Source organism: Hippopotamus amphibius, chromosome 4 (genome assembly GCF_030028045.1).
Source record: "Hippopotamus amphibius kiboko isolate mHipAmp2 chromosome 4, mHipAmp2.hap2, whole genome shotgun sequence".
In the NCBI taxonomy this organism is placed as follows: Eukaryota; Metazoa; Chordata; class Mammalia; order Artiodactyla; family Hippopotamidae; genus Hippopotamus; species Hippopotamus amphibius.
The window spans coordinates 162,934,108-162,947,547 of record NC_080189.1 but is presented as its reverse complement, the minus strand read 5'-3'; the positions used below and the strand labels follow the sequence as shown (position 1 = coordinate 162,947,547).

General features: G+C 39.5%; 3 protein-coding genes across 3 annotated transcripts in view; 2 read left to right on the top strand and 1 right to left on the bottom strand.

Moving 5' to 3' along the window:
- The window catches only part of SNW1 (SNW domain containing 1), a 30,672-nt gene extending 26,838 nt beyond the window's left edge, over window positions 1-3,834 (top strand). Inside the window, exons 12-14 of the mRNA XM_057731529.1 lie at window positions 2,460-2,577; window positions 2,906-3,069; window positions 3,150-3,834. Coding sequence (XP_057587512.1) covers window positions 2,460-2,577; window positions 2,906-3,069; window positions 3,150-3,348 — 481 coding nt within the window. The 3' untranslated portion in view covers window positions 3,349-3,834. The remainder of the gene's footprint in view (window positions 1-2,459; window positions 2,578-2,905; window positions 3,070-3,149) is intronic.
- On the bottom strand, window positions 3,835-10,581 carry SLIRP (SRA stem-loop interacting RNA binding protein). The gene is made up of 4 exons (XM_057731536.1): window positions 10,430-10,581; window positions 8,043-8,101; window positions 4,388-4,495; window positions 3,835-3,947 (listed from the first exon to the last, which is right to left on the bottom strand). Exons 1-4 carry the CDS (start codon window positions 10,524-10,526, stop codon window positions 3,876-3,878), a joined length of 336 nt encoding a protein of 111 aa, XP_057587519.1. The 5' UTR covers window positions 10,527-10,581; the 3' UTR covers window positions 3,835-3,875.
- Window positions 10,582-10,626: 45 nt separating this feature from the next.
- The window catches only part of ALKBH1 (alkB homolog 1, histone H2A dioxygenase), a 29,736-nt gene continuing 26,922 nt past the window's right edge, over window positions 10,627-13,440 (top strand). The window contains exons 1-2 of the mRNA XM_057731535.1: window positions 10,627-10,814; window positions 13,070-13,178. Of these exons, the coding sequence (XP_057587518.1) occupies window positions 10,632-10,814; window positions 13,070-13,178 (292 nt within the window). The 5' untranslated portion in view covers window positions 10,627-10,631. The remainder of the gene's footprint in view (window positions 10,815-13,069; window positions 13,179-13,440) is intronic.

Here is a 13,440-nt window from a genome sequence, read left to right as displayed (position 1 = left end):
AAAATTCAGAAATAGCTGTCATATGAAATTACTTGGGAAAATTGACAGAGTGCTCTTAATAAGTATAGACTTGTATAGAACAAAGGAAATACATGTATGGAGACTGGGAATAAAGTAGGGGTTGGTGAAGTTTGTGGTTTACCAAAGGCCAAGGAGTGAAATTGCTGAAAAGCTGAAGAAATGGTGTAATAAAGAGGTGGGATTGAATGAGGGTTAAATGCAAATATAAAACATTTTCTTTACAAATAATCAGTTTTCCATGCTCCCATCCTCCTATGAGCTGATACAATCTATTTTTTCAAGGCATATCTTAAACAGATAACTGCTAGTGGTGTTTTTTGTTGTTTAATGGCATATTTCATCTCCCAGAATAAGTGAAGTCATGGAGAAGCAGAAAATATGAATCTAGAGTTGTGTTTAAATGTACAGTATAGAAGAGAGAAATGAAGTGTGAAAGTGCACAGTTAATGATACTCATAGCCTGAAATTCCTAAGCTGTAAAAATCAAAATGGCTCTGTAGATAAATTGAGCCCTTAAAACCAGTAAAGTGACTATGAGAATTGATAACATAGAAAAGCTTTAAACTTGTGATTGGATGAAAATTAGATTGTCTATAGAAGTCATTTTAAGACCTGAGCCTCTAGTAAAATAAATGATGACAGTTACCATGGTATCATTGCGATGTAGATTGCATACGTAGCGAAACAGCAGGGGAATTAAGTTAATCTGAACCTCAAAAATCATACTGAGGAATCCAGTCATTGACATGTTTACCTCAGAATTCTAATAGGATAAAATTACTAAATGTGATTAGGTAAAAGGACTGATTCTAGCTTACTGAAAATGATTCGTGTGATACATCTAATTTGCATCCACTGCTCTAACCTTTTATAATAATAACAGATATAGACGATAGCAGTTTCATATCTCAGCATGCATTACAAGGTGATTGCTTATATTAAAGACTTCCATATCAAGAATGGTTTAAGAACAGACAGTCTCTTCAATAAATGGTATTGGAAAAATTGGACAGCTACATGCAAAAGAAGGAAAGTAGACCACTATCTTACACTATGCACAAAAATTAACTCAAAATGAATTAAGAATTTGAATTAAGACCTTAACCCATAAAATTCCTAGAAGAAAATATAGCTAGTAAGCTCTTTGACATTGGTCTTAGCAATGTTTTTTTGTGAATCTGACTCCAAAGGCATAGGAAACGAGGAAAAATAAACAAATGGGATTACATCAAACTAAAAACTTCTGCACAGTGAAGGAAACCATCATCAAAATGAAAAGGCAACCTACTGAATGGGAGAAGATACTTGCAAATCATACATCCACAAGGGATTTAATATCTAAAATATATGAAGATCTCATACAACTCAACAACAAAAAAACAAACCCAATTGCATGGGCAGAGTATCTGGATAGACATTTTTCCAAAGACATGCAGATGGTCAATAAGCATATGAAAAGATAATCAACATCACTAATTATCAGGGAAATGCAGATTAAAACCACACACCTGTTAGAATGGGTGTTATCAGAAAGACAAGAAATAGCAAGCGTTGGAGAGGTTATAGAGCAAAGGGAACCCTCATGCACTGTTGGTGGGAATATAAATTGGTGCAGTCAATATGGAAAACACTATGGAGGTTGCTCCAAAAATTAAGAGGAGAACTACCATATGATCCAGCTATTTGACTTCTGGGTATTTATCTGAAGAATACAAAAACACAAATTCAAAAAAGTAAATGCATCCCTTTGTTCATTGCGGCATTGTTTACAGTAGGCAGGACATGGAAGCAACGTAGGTGCCCATCAACAGATAAATGGATAAAGAAGATGTGGGGGGTGTACACTAGAATACAACTCATCCATAAAAATGAAACCTTGCCATTTGGTGAACCTTGAGGATGTTATGCTAAGTGAAATAAGTCAAAGACAGAAATACCATGTGATTTCACGCATGTGAAATCTACAAAAACAAAACAAAATGAACAAACAAAACAAAAACAAACTCATAGATACAAAGAACAGATTGGTGGTTACCAGAGGGAAAGTGGGTTGAGGGATTGGTGAAATGGGTGAAGGAGGTCAATTGTATGGTGATGGATAGTAACTAGACTTTCGGTGATGATCATTTTGTGTAGTGTATACAGGTGTTGAATTACAGTGTTGTAGTCCTGAAACATAAAAGAAAAAAGAATGAGTCTCTTAGCAGTTCTTTTCTGCTATCAGGAAGACCTAATTACAAAACCCTATTTCTTCTGATAATCATGTATCTGAAATGGTGTAAGAGCTGTCATCCTGATTATGCATTATCAAGGAATATATGTTCACAAGATGTGAACAGACATATTTGTTTACTCTGTTCTGATATTGGTTGTATTTAAGTTGAAATTCAGCTTGTCTGTGAAGAATTTTCAGTTTGTGGCATGGTATTTCAAAATAGGTCGAAACTGCAGAGAAATGAAAATCGAGATATCAGTGAAGTCATTGCTCTTGGTGTGCCCAATCCTCGGACTTCCAATGAAGTTCAGTATGACCAAAGGCTCTTCAACCAATCCAAGGTACAAAGAGTCTAGACGTAGCATATCTTAAGTGTTGAAATGAATACCAATCCTCAGGGAAAAAGAAATTAACATACTAGTATCCTCTAATTTTAAAGCCACTTCGCTAAAGCAGTCAGTTGCTAATGAGTACCATATTTAATCTAAGAACCCAGAGGTGGTATGAACAAAAGTTAATGGACTTTGTGACTGTTTTAATGATCTTTTTAATTAAGATTGTTGAAAATGTTAGCTATAAATGAGCAAGAATTTACTCTTCACAAGAATGTGATCAGATTCAACTTTTAATAAATAACATACATTTTTAACATCCTCTGTTTTTCCACAGGGTATGGACAGTGGTTTTGCAGGTGGAGAAGATGAAATTTACAATGTTTATGACCAGGCCTGGAGAGGTGGTAAAGATATGGCCCAGAATATTTACCGGCCCAGTAAAAATCTGGACAAGGACATGTATGGTGATGACCTAGAAGCCAGAATAAAAACTAACAGGTACCATGGCAGACAGCTTAGTTTCAATGTCTGCACCAGTGAAAACAAAGTAGTTCATAGTCATTTCTCTTCTTCCCTAGATTTGTTCCTGATAAGGAGTTTTCTGGTTCAGATCGTAGACAGAGGGGCCGAGAAGGACCAGTTCAATTTGAGGAGGATCCTTTTGGTTTGGACAAATTTTTAGAAGAAGCCAAACAGCACGGTGGCTCTAAAAGGCCCTCAGATAGCAGCCGCCCCAAGGAACACGAGCATGAGGGCAAGAAGAGGAGGAAGGAGTAGATACTTCCTTCGGAGTGCATGAACTGGTATTCGTGACCCTGTGATGCAGGTCATGTGCGGGAACACTTTGTAAATGGCCAGGATAAAAACCAAATCTGGGTGTCAGAGCCCAGCACTACTTTTTCTTACAGGAGAAAGGGGGGAATGGAAAAATTCTACTTTGAATCATTTAGTTTTTTTAAAGAGTGGGTTGTGTTTGTGCTTCTCCCACCTTTTGGCATTTATAGAACATACTGCCCCACACGTGAAATTAAGGCCACTTCCTTTTGGGCGACATTAGTACTTTGGGGTTAATATTTTGTCTAAGAATGACTGCTTACGAATAAAGTTACCCCAACCACTGAGTAGAAAGAAGGATGTTCACATGTTGGAACTGTACTGCCAGATGATGTTTGCCCCTCTTGTGCTCTGTTTTAATTTGGAGTGGGGAAAGAAAGCTCTTGCTTGGTGCAACAATTTGTTTCAAATAAAAACATTTAGACAAAATTTCCAGTTTTGTTTACTTTATTTAATAGACAGTGATGGCCTCAAAAATCTTTCTCTTCATCAGATGTTTGATCCCCTTGCAAAGTTTTGGGTCTTTGAGCTTGAACATGGAGCTGGCAGGGGGGAATCAAATAAACACTGTAAGGAAAGGCAATGTCTGCAAAAACATTAAAACTGAAAACTTGTTTTATTAGGGAGTCAGCACCAGTAAGTCAAAGGATGTTATTTATTCCTTATACTTAAGACTCCCTGAACGTCAATTAAAAATTGTAAACCAGCCTGGCCCAAGGTCACATAGTGAGTGGAAAAGCCAGGATTTCAACCAGGGCCTCCCTGCTGTTTCCACTGTTGCATGTTACGTATACCTTGCAAACCATTAACGTGTCTCCTTGTACTTCCCTTTCCAGACCTTTTAGAACTGGGCACTCTCCCACCACCACCATTCTTTAACAAACATTAAGTTACAAATCTTCAGAGTCCCTGTCATCTCATGCTTCTGACCTATTTAACTGATATACAGAAAGCTCATAACATGATATAGAAAAAAATTTACCTTTACTCCATCAATAACATGATTTTCCTGTTGTAGTACATTGTGAAGTTCTTCTTCTGAAGAAAACTGAATCCAGCCCATACCTCTGTGAAAGCCAGTCTCTTTGTCCTAAAAATTCAAAATTTAGGAATAGATTAATAATCATGAACTTGAGCAAGTTTCCAGGAGTTCCATATCAAACCACCAACTTTTTCATCTGCCAAAATGGAATAAAAGACATTTTAGTAAATATCAAAAACCTTGCTTTAATATACTCTATTTACCCAAATAATCTCTGTGTTAATAACACTCTCTCTGCTTTTCTACTGCCACTGGGGAAATAAAATATGAGTAAAGAGTTTTCTCTGTCATTCTAGATATAAACCACATTAACAAGCAACAGTTGGGAAATTCTGATCACATAAAGAAGTATTCTTACTGTTTCTAACTTCCTCACTTCTAGAAACTAGAAAATTAAGCCTTAAAACCTAGGTGCACTTCTGGTAATTCCTGAGACTCATCACCCTCATCACAACTACCAACATCATCACCACATGCTCCTAATGAAAAAGGGAAAAAACAAATTCCCTTATTTACCTAGTTCTAGATTTCTGGTTAAACTATTCTGCTATTTGCCTTTGTGCAAAAGAGAGTGCTTATCGTTCAACCTATACATCAGATTCTGCATGTCTTATATGTCAGAGATTCTAGTGCTTTAGACATACACCCCAACTCCTCCAGCCTTCTGTGTAAAAGATACCAAGATGTTTATTCACTTAATGTACATCATCAGTCTTGTTACAAAGTTATGTTGTACTCTGCCCACAAAAACACATTCTTACCATACCTGGAAGGTAAGTTTGTATTAACCTAGAACACAGGAAAAGTTTCTGTTAATGTCCCAGTGATTCATTCCTTACCTCAGATAGATAGGACAGTTTCTAAAGCACTCTACTCCGAGAGGCCATTTCCATTTGTAAAGGCATTAAAATTTTTGTGCTAAAATTGAGATACTGTGTTATCTAAAATTGGAACCTGGATTTCTAACTTAAGTACAATAAACTTGTTACCAGAAATTAATTTTTTTCCTGTTACACATTTAATTTTCCCAAGAATCAAAACCTTCTCTTGTTTAAATCTAAAATCTGTTAACTCCAGGTCCTAAATTATTTTTTATACTTTTAAGAGGGAAATGGCAACCAAGAAAAATGTTACTTTTTGGAGAAACTTTTTTAAATTTTTTAATATTTTTATTTTTTGGCCACACAGCATTCAGGATCTTAGTTCCCCAACCAGGGATCAACCCTTGCCCCCTACAGTGGAAACTCAGAGTCCTAACCACTGACCTCCAGGGAAGCCTCGAGAATCTTCTTTTAAATGCTCTTCAAAAAATACAAATTTCATACACTTTGTAAAACTGTATTTTTTAAGCTTATAGATTTTCATGTCTATAATAAACATGCCTCATCCTTTTAATCAACTATAAAATCCTATTGTATCAATGAATTGGTATCTATTTAACCAACCCCACTGACGAACACTTAGGTTCTTTCCAATTATGATATGCTGTTTTGAACATTCTTGACCTCACATTTCTGTAGAATAAATTCCTAGAAATGGAACTGCTAGATCAAAGCAAATGCAAATTCTTAATGTTGACAGATTTTGCCAAATTACCCTTCAGTGAAGGCATCAGTTAAACTTCTCAACAATTTCAGTACCAGTTTCTCTACACCTTCACTAGCACTGGATATGTGTAATCTGTCTGATCTTTGGAAGGCAAGTAATGTTAAACCAAGAGTTAAGAATTTAAATTACTTTAAGTTGATATTTTACCACAGCCTTTTCAGTGCCATAAGGAAAAAAGCAGTTTTAGTGAAGCATGTGTAAACTGTGAACTCACATGACACACCCCAAAAACCAGTAATCTAGAAAGTTCACAGAAAAATACAGCCCAGGATAAAGTGGAACAAAGTTATAGACTGATTTTTTTTATATAATTTTTATTTGTTTATAAATTTATTTATTTATTTATTTATTGGCTGTGTTGGGTCTTCGTTGCTGCACATGGGTTTTCTCTAGTTGCAGCGAGCAGGGGCTACTCTTCATTGTGGTGCATTGGCTCCTCATTGTAGTGGCTTCTCTTGTTGCGGAGCACAGGCTCTAGACACGTGGGCTTCAGTAGTTGCAGCACATGGGTTCAATAGTTGTAGCTCACGGGCTTAGTTGCTCTGTGGCCTGTGGTATCTTCCTGGGGCAGGAATTGAACCTGTGTCCTCTGCATTGGCAGGCGCATTCTTAACCACTGCGCCACCTAGGAAGTCCAAGACTGATTTCTTTTTTTAAAGACTTTTTTTTCTGAAGTTAAAGGACTCCATTACTTTTTTTTTTTTTACTTTATTTATGCCACACCCCAAGGCTTGGGGGATCTTAGTTCCCCCACCAGGGATTGAAACCTTGCCCTCTGCAGTGAGAGCACAGAGTCCTAACCACTGGACCACCAGGGAATTCCCTATAGACTGATTTCTAAACCCTCATGAGGAAGCAAAGAAAATGTAACAAAGGGGACTCGGGGGGGGGGGGGGGTAGTCAAGGAAGGGAGGGAATACGGGGATATGTGTATAAAAACAGATGACTGAACCTGATGTACCCCCCCAAAAAAAAAAAATTAAATTAAAAAAAAAACAGATGATTGAACCTGGTGTACCCCCAAAAAAACATAAATAAATAAATAAAAAAGAAAATGTAACAAATATAAACACACACAAAAAGCACTCAACTCAATGAAGATAAAGGTTAAAATATTCTCCACCAGTTAGTTTTATGATAAAATTATCCTCTACTCTCTCAAGTCCTTATTACAATACTGTATTAGACAAAATCCCAAAATGGCCCCAAGATCTCCATGAGTCCCACCATGCTGACCCATGTAAAATCCCTTCCCCTTGAATGCTGGCACATCCTATGACACACTTCTAACCAAAAGAATATAGCAAAGTGATGGGATGTTGCTCCCTTGATCAGGTTATATGGCAAGGATGATGGGGTGTCACTCCAAAGACTACATTATAAAACTGTCTTGGCAAATTAGAGAAACTCCCTTGCTGACTTTGAAGCAAGCTGCCATGTTGGGACAGGGCCTACATGGGAGAGAAGTCAGGTAACAAGGAACTGCAGGCAGTTCCCAAAGCTGAGAGCAGCCTTCAGCTGAAAGCCAGCAAGAAAGCAGATACCCCAGTTCTACAGCTGAAAGACTAATTCTACCAAAAACCTAAGGGAGCTTGGAAATCAACCTTTCCCAGTTGAGCCTGTGATGAGACTGCAGCTCCAGCTGATATCTGGTTTGCAATTACGTGAAACCCTGAACAGAGGACCTAGCAAAGCTATGCCTGGACTCCTGATATGCATAAACCGTGAGATGATGTAGGTGTGTTGTTTTGAGTCATTAAGTTTGTGATAATTTTATGCAACAATAAAAAACTAACACAAATACCTCACATACCTAGAAAAAGGGGGGGGTTTTTGTTTTTTTTTAAAATCAGAATCATCCATAATTTAATCAACAAAGACCAAACAGCTTCACTCCATTACAAACTCATAGAAATCAATATGCTCTGACAAAAAATCAAGAATTAGAGGATAACATTATTACTTTTTTTAAAAAGATAATACTCACAAAAGGTACAGTGCATTTTCGTACATGGCCAAATTGTGCAAAGTGTTCTCTCAGCTCACCTGTATAAGAAAAGAAAATGTATTAAGAGTTGTTAATTTGGGGACTTCCTAGGTGGTGCAGTGGTTAAGAATCCACCTGCCAATGCAGGGGACATGGGTTCGAGCCCTGCTCTGGGAAGATTCCACATTCCACAAAGCAACTAAGCCCGTGCGCCACAACTATTGAGCCTGTGCTCTAGAGCCCGTGAGCCACAACTATTGAGCCCATGTGATGCAACTACTGAGGCCCACGCGCCTAGGGCCCGTGCTCCACAACAAGAGAAGCCACTACAATGAGGAGCCTGCGCACCACAATGAAGCAACTAGAGAAAGCCCGTGTGCAGCAACAAAGACCCAACGCAGCCAATAGATAAATAAAATAAATAAATTTATTAAAAAAAAAAAGAGTTGTTAATTTTGTATCCTCCATCCTAGATTGAGATAAAAACCAAAAAGGGTCCTAAAGCCCCCAAACTTCTTGTGAAGAGGAGCTACTCTGTATTTCCTTGAAGCCTTAAGATCTAGGAAATAGCTATGCTATTGATTATAAAGCTGTTTGTGTACTAGATTTGGGGAGGTGAGGGGGTGGGGACATGGACAGATAAATTACTAAGTTGACTGTACTCTTCATCCCCAGCAAATATTCAGGATCTTTACCATACCAGGTCCTGTGCTAAATGCATATATTATAGTCCCTGTGAGAAGATCACACAGAAGACAGAAAAACAAATACAATACAGTGTGTTGTTAGCTATATTAGAGATTTCCAAATAAAATCTCAATTCACTTGCCTTTCATAATTTAAATTTTACATTAGGTTAAATCATTGTTACTCGGTAAAATTTGTTGAGTTGATCCTACCTATCCTTCCTGCCTTACTTCCCATTGCGAACCCATAGTTACTTTCTAGTACAGCAAATGAAAATGTGTGTATCTGTCCGGTAGATTCCTGTCTTTGCCTGCTGTTCTTTCCCTTTAACATATCAGTAATCCAATCTCCTTTTGCCTAAATTGTAACTATCCTTCAAGACCCAGACCAAAAACTGGGAGAGACTGTAGTCAAAGTTGTATTTTATACAGACTCTTAAAGGATCTTGAACAAGCCCATTGTGGTCTGGAAACTTGCATCTGCAAGATGCTTGCCAAACCCCTCAGCCTTTCCAGTTTCACAGAGCCTACGCAAGACATTTTACTGGGCGTGGTCTTCACCCCACCACATATTGAGAAGGTGGGACACAAACTGATCTATTTCCCATTCTACTACCCACACTTGTTCCACTCCTTTGTTTAAGGGAGATGACCTGATACATGAATATCCACAAAAGTGACCATGGATTTTTAAATTTTGGTAAGCAAATGTAAAAACCTTAACTTAAAACTGCAGCTGACAAAAATCAATGTTGGTGAGAGATTTCAATACTGATTACTCCCAACCCTCTACCTCCAGTCTAGGCCTCTCCCATGAGCTTCAATTTTCGTAACCATGAAAACAACTACCGTTTATTGAGTACTTACTCTATATTGGGCACAAGTCTAAGCAGTTTACATATAAATTCATTTAATTCAATCAACAATCCTAGGAGGAAGGTACTACTGACTCTGTTTTATAGATGATGAAACTGCAGCACAGTGGTGAGCCCTTTTCCCCAATTACCTTTCCTTAAGTCAGGTTACACAAAACCACTAGTGGCCAAGTCGGAATTCAAACCCAAGGAGTACGGCTTCAGAGTGCGTTTCTCAGTCGATATACAACGTCCTCCGACCAACTAACGGAGACCTCACAGGCTTCTCAAACTAAACACATTTAAACTTTTACTCCTCGTCTTCTTTCGATCTGCTTCTCCTACATTCTCATCACGAAATTCACGGGCTAAAAATCTGGAAGTCATTCCACGCTTTCCCCCATTCCGTACTCTCCCCCCCACCCCCAGCCGTCTGCCGATTTTGTTTGGTTAACATAAGTGGATCTGACCCCTCCTTCTCCCACTACCCTGAAATCCTCACCTCTGAACTAAATCACTGAAACTACCTCTTGCCACTCTGTGTCCATCTTCCACCCTACGGTCAAAATAACCCCTTCTAAGTCGTTAATCTTAAAAGTTTCCAAGTAATTAAACCTTTAAACTCCGAAAGCCTGGAGACCGTGACTACACGTCCCCAAAGCTCAAGGGGCATTCCTAACCGGCTAATTGCAAAGAAGATTTCTTTCTACTCACTGGCTTGCTCGGGAGGAGCACACTCAGCCTCCTTAATCCAGCCACCACACTGATTTAAATGCTCCGCAGAAAGCAAGGGTTTTCAGGATTGCTTGGACCTAAAAATTCCGCCCCTATTACATCTCCGACTCACTCGAGGCCGCGGTCCAGGGGATTTTTCTGACAAACGCAACCGGCCGGCCGATATTCGTACGCAGTGCCATCCCAGCCCTCGCTGCCGAACCCGCCATCTTTAGATTGAGAACCTCCAGTAACCTGAGGTCGCGCCCCGGAAGAGCCTGCCTGATCCGGAGCACGGAAATAAGCTTCCGGGTCAGAGGAGGCCCGGCATAGAGATGGGAAAGATGGCGGCGGCCGTGGGCCCTGTGGCGGCGCTGGCGGCGGAGCCTGGGGAGGACGCCTTTCGGAAGCTTTTCCGCTTCTACCGGCAGAGCCGCCCCGGGACCGCAGACCTGAGAGGAGTCATCGACTTCTCGGTGGCCCACGCAGCCCGCGGCACGGGGCCTGGTGCCCACAAGGTAAGGAGAGAGGAGTGGCGCGCGCCTCCCCTCGCTTCTTGGAGAGGTTTCCGTGTTCTGATCTCTTTTCGCTTCCGGACTGATTGATATTGAGCGATCCCCGCCTTCCATGTGTGCGGAGCTGAACTGCCCACGAAGTGTTAAACTTTGGCGACCAAGAGAGCCCTGTTGACCGTTTCTCCACGCAGCTATTCCTGGCTTGCGGCCTCAGTCAAAAAATGTTTGGGAATTGGTGTTTATTCTTTCCATTAACTGTTCATTTGCATTTGTACTTAGACTTGTGTGAAAACCCGTAAACCGTATTCGTAGACATTAGGGTAGCGCCGTACAGCTTGAAGAAACCAGCTACCCACGTGTTCGCAGAAGCTTTTGTCCATAAAAGACCCTGTCTTCTCTTGGACTTTTAGAAAGAGGGCATTGAAAGACTCTGAGAGAATTCCTCCAGGTTGAAGGTCAGGGGCAATTGAACCCAAGCACTATGCATTATTTTTACCTTCTACATTGTTCCTCATGGAAATTTAAGAAAAGTAAGGTGGGGGAAGGGGCAGGGGATGCAGGGAGAATCACAACTATAAAGTATATTTTCTTTTCAATCGCTTTAACACTGAGGATACCTGGTCCCTAATTTGCCGTTCGTGTAGTCCACAGATGGCTGTATAAGGCATTCTTTTCAAGTTTAGCAATAGATGTCAATAAAATTGGAATGCTGTAGGAGCATCATGTTTGTCTAGAATTCAGCTTCTTAGAAACTTCATTTGTTAGCAGAGATGGCCTTCTTAGAATTGTCAAAATAACATACAGAAAGTCCGGGAATAATGTACTTGGCTAATGGGAGAACCCTTCAGACCTTTTTTCAACTACTTTTGGCCGTATTTTACCATAATATTTACATAATCTTAAAGTGTAAGCCACCTGAGAAGGGAACATTGTGTTTAGCACAGTACCTAAAACAGTAAGTGCTCATTAAATGCACTGTCTATTGAGTACATAAAAACGTGGGTAATATTTAGTTCCCCAGCTCAAAACAGATTGAAAGCAGCAAATTAGAGAAGAAAGTTGCTATTAATAAGACATCAGATGAGAGCAGTGGAGAAAGTGATGGCTAACAGTCTGGCAAGGGAGGAAGCAGAAAAACTTTAAAAGGCTAAGAGGCTTGGTTCAGCTTAGAATGTGAAAGGTTAGGTCCACAAACTTCTTTCAAATGTGAGGGTGTTGCTGAATTACAGTGCAGTATTAGGTATGATCTATTTAAGAAATCATTATGAAATGTTTGAAATAAAAACATTTTATCGTCTGGGTACCTGAAAGTATTAGGTGGTTGGGACTCTCAGAGAGTTTCAAATAGCCATATTATTTTAGAGACTGGATATACACCAGCAACTTGTTGGTAGTTTAAGGAAGTTTGTCTGGAAGTCTCCACTCTTGGCAGAGTTAATAGATTAAGAGATGGTATCTTTTGGGGAGAGAACATTTGAGATATTCTAAGGCAAGCCAGACCCTAAGTTTATTATTCACGTAAGAGTAGTTTGTTTTCTTCTAAATGTCCTTACTTACTTAAGTGACTGAATATTGGATCTCTTAACCAGTTTAATGAGTCATCCATAACATACTCTTAAGTGCAAAGAAACCTTCACAGGCCCCTTGAAAGCTTAATTTATAAGTAATTAACAAAGACAAAAAGTTATGAGTCTCAGTTTGAAATTCTCTCTGAAAGAGGGCAAATATTGTACTTTTAGCAAACAGGATTCCCAGTGTTTTATTGAAATATTCTTTCTGAGTGGTTTGAGCACTCACCCTCCCCAGCCTGGTGTTCCTCACAGCTCTGTTTGAACACCATCTGTGTACAAGTTCCTCAGAAGCATTATTGTTAGCCCTAACGGAAGTAGACAGCATTTTGACTCAGGGTATTCCATATACCAAACATCTTTCATAATTCAGAGTCCTATAAGAAATCACAAAGGTGTGGTATCATAGGAAAAGATAGCCTTAAAGGCCAAAGTCAGTCTGCTTCTCATCACTACTTCAGTTTTGTATAGCTCTGTTGTGTTTATCAGTATGTAGGTGAGGAAACTGAGTTTCTGAGAAGTTAAGTGACTTATCTAAGTCTTACATCAAGTAAGTGGTAGTTAAGTTTAGGACCCCAAACTTATGACTACTAACTGCCCCATATCAGAAATGTCCTTAGAGGTTTGAGATTCTCAGAGTTAACCTGTAAAATAGCTTTAGCCCACTGACTTCTGTTTCCTTCCTGCCAGGTGGTCAAATCTCAGCTAAATGTGTCCTCAGTCAGTGACCATGATGCGTACAGAGCAGGACTTCAGCCGGTCAGCAAGTGGCGAGCCTACGGACTCCAAGGCTATCCTGGTGAGTGCACTTGAGTTCAGAAGGCAAAATCAATCATTTGTCTGATTTTGGAGGAGGAGCTATAATCAAGTAGATAGACAAAGGAGAAAACCAAACACACAGATGTTTCACTCCCAAACCCCTCCTGAATTTGCCTTGTGTGATTTCCATTTATTTGGCATTCCCAAAGGACAGAACAGGAGCCAGTAATGCGTGTCTTGTAGTGCAGAAAGTAACAAACCAGGTACAGATCAAAAATTAGGACACTGACACTGGGCTCCCT

Bases quoted from the DNA above. Each gene is read 5' to 3' on its own strand.
- SLIRP (XM_057731536.1), bottom strand. From the start codon at position 10,526: ATGGCGGGTTCGGCAGCGAGGGCTGGGATGGCACTGCGTACGAATATC. The intron at 4,496-8,042 runs GTGAGTATTATC...TTGAATTTTTAG, and splicing joins GAAAATGCACTGTACCTTTT to GACAAAGAGACTGGCTTTCA. The intron at 3,948-4,387 runs GTAAATTTTTTT...CCCCCCTGCCAG, and splicing joins ATGTTATTGATGGAGTAAAG to CTCCATGTTCAAGCTCAAAG.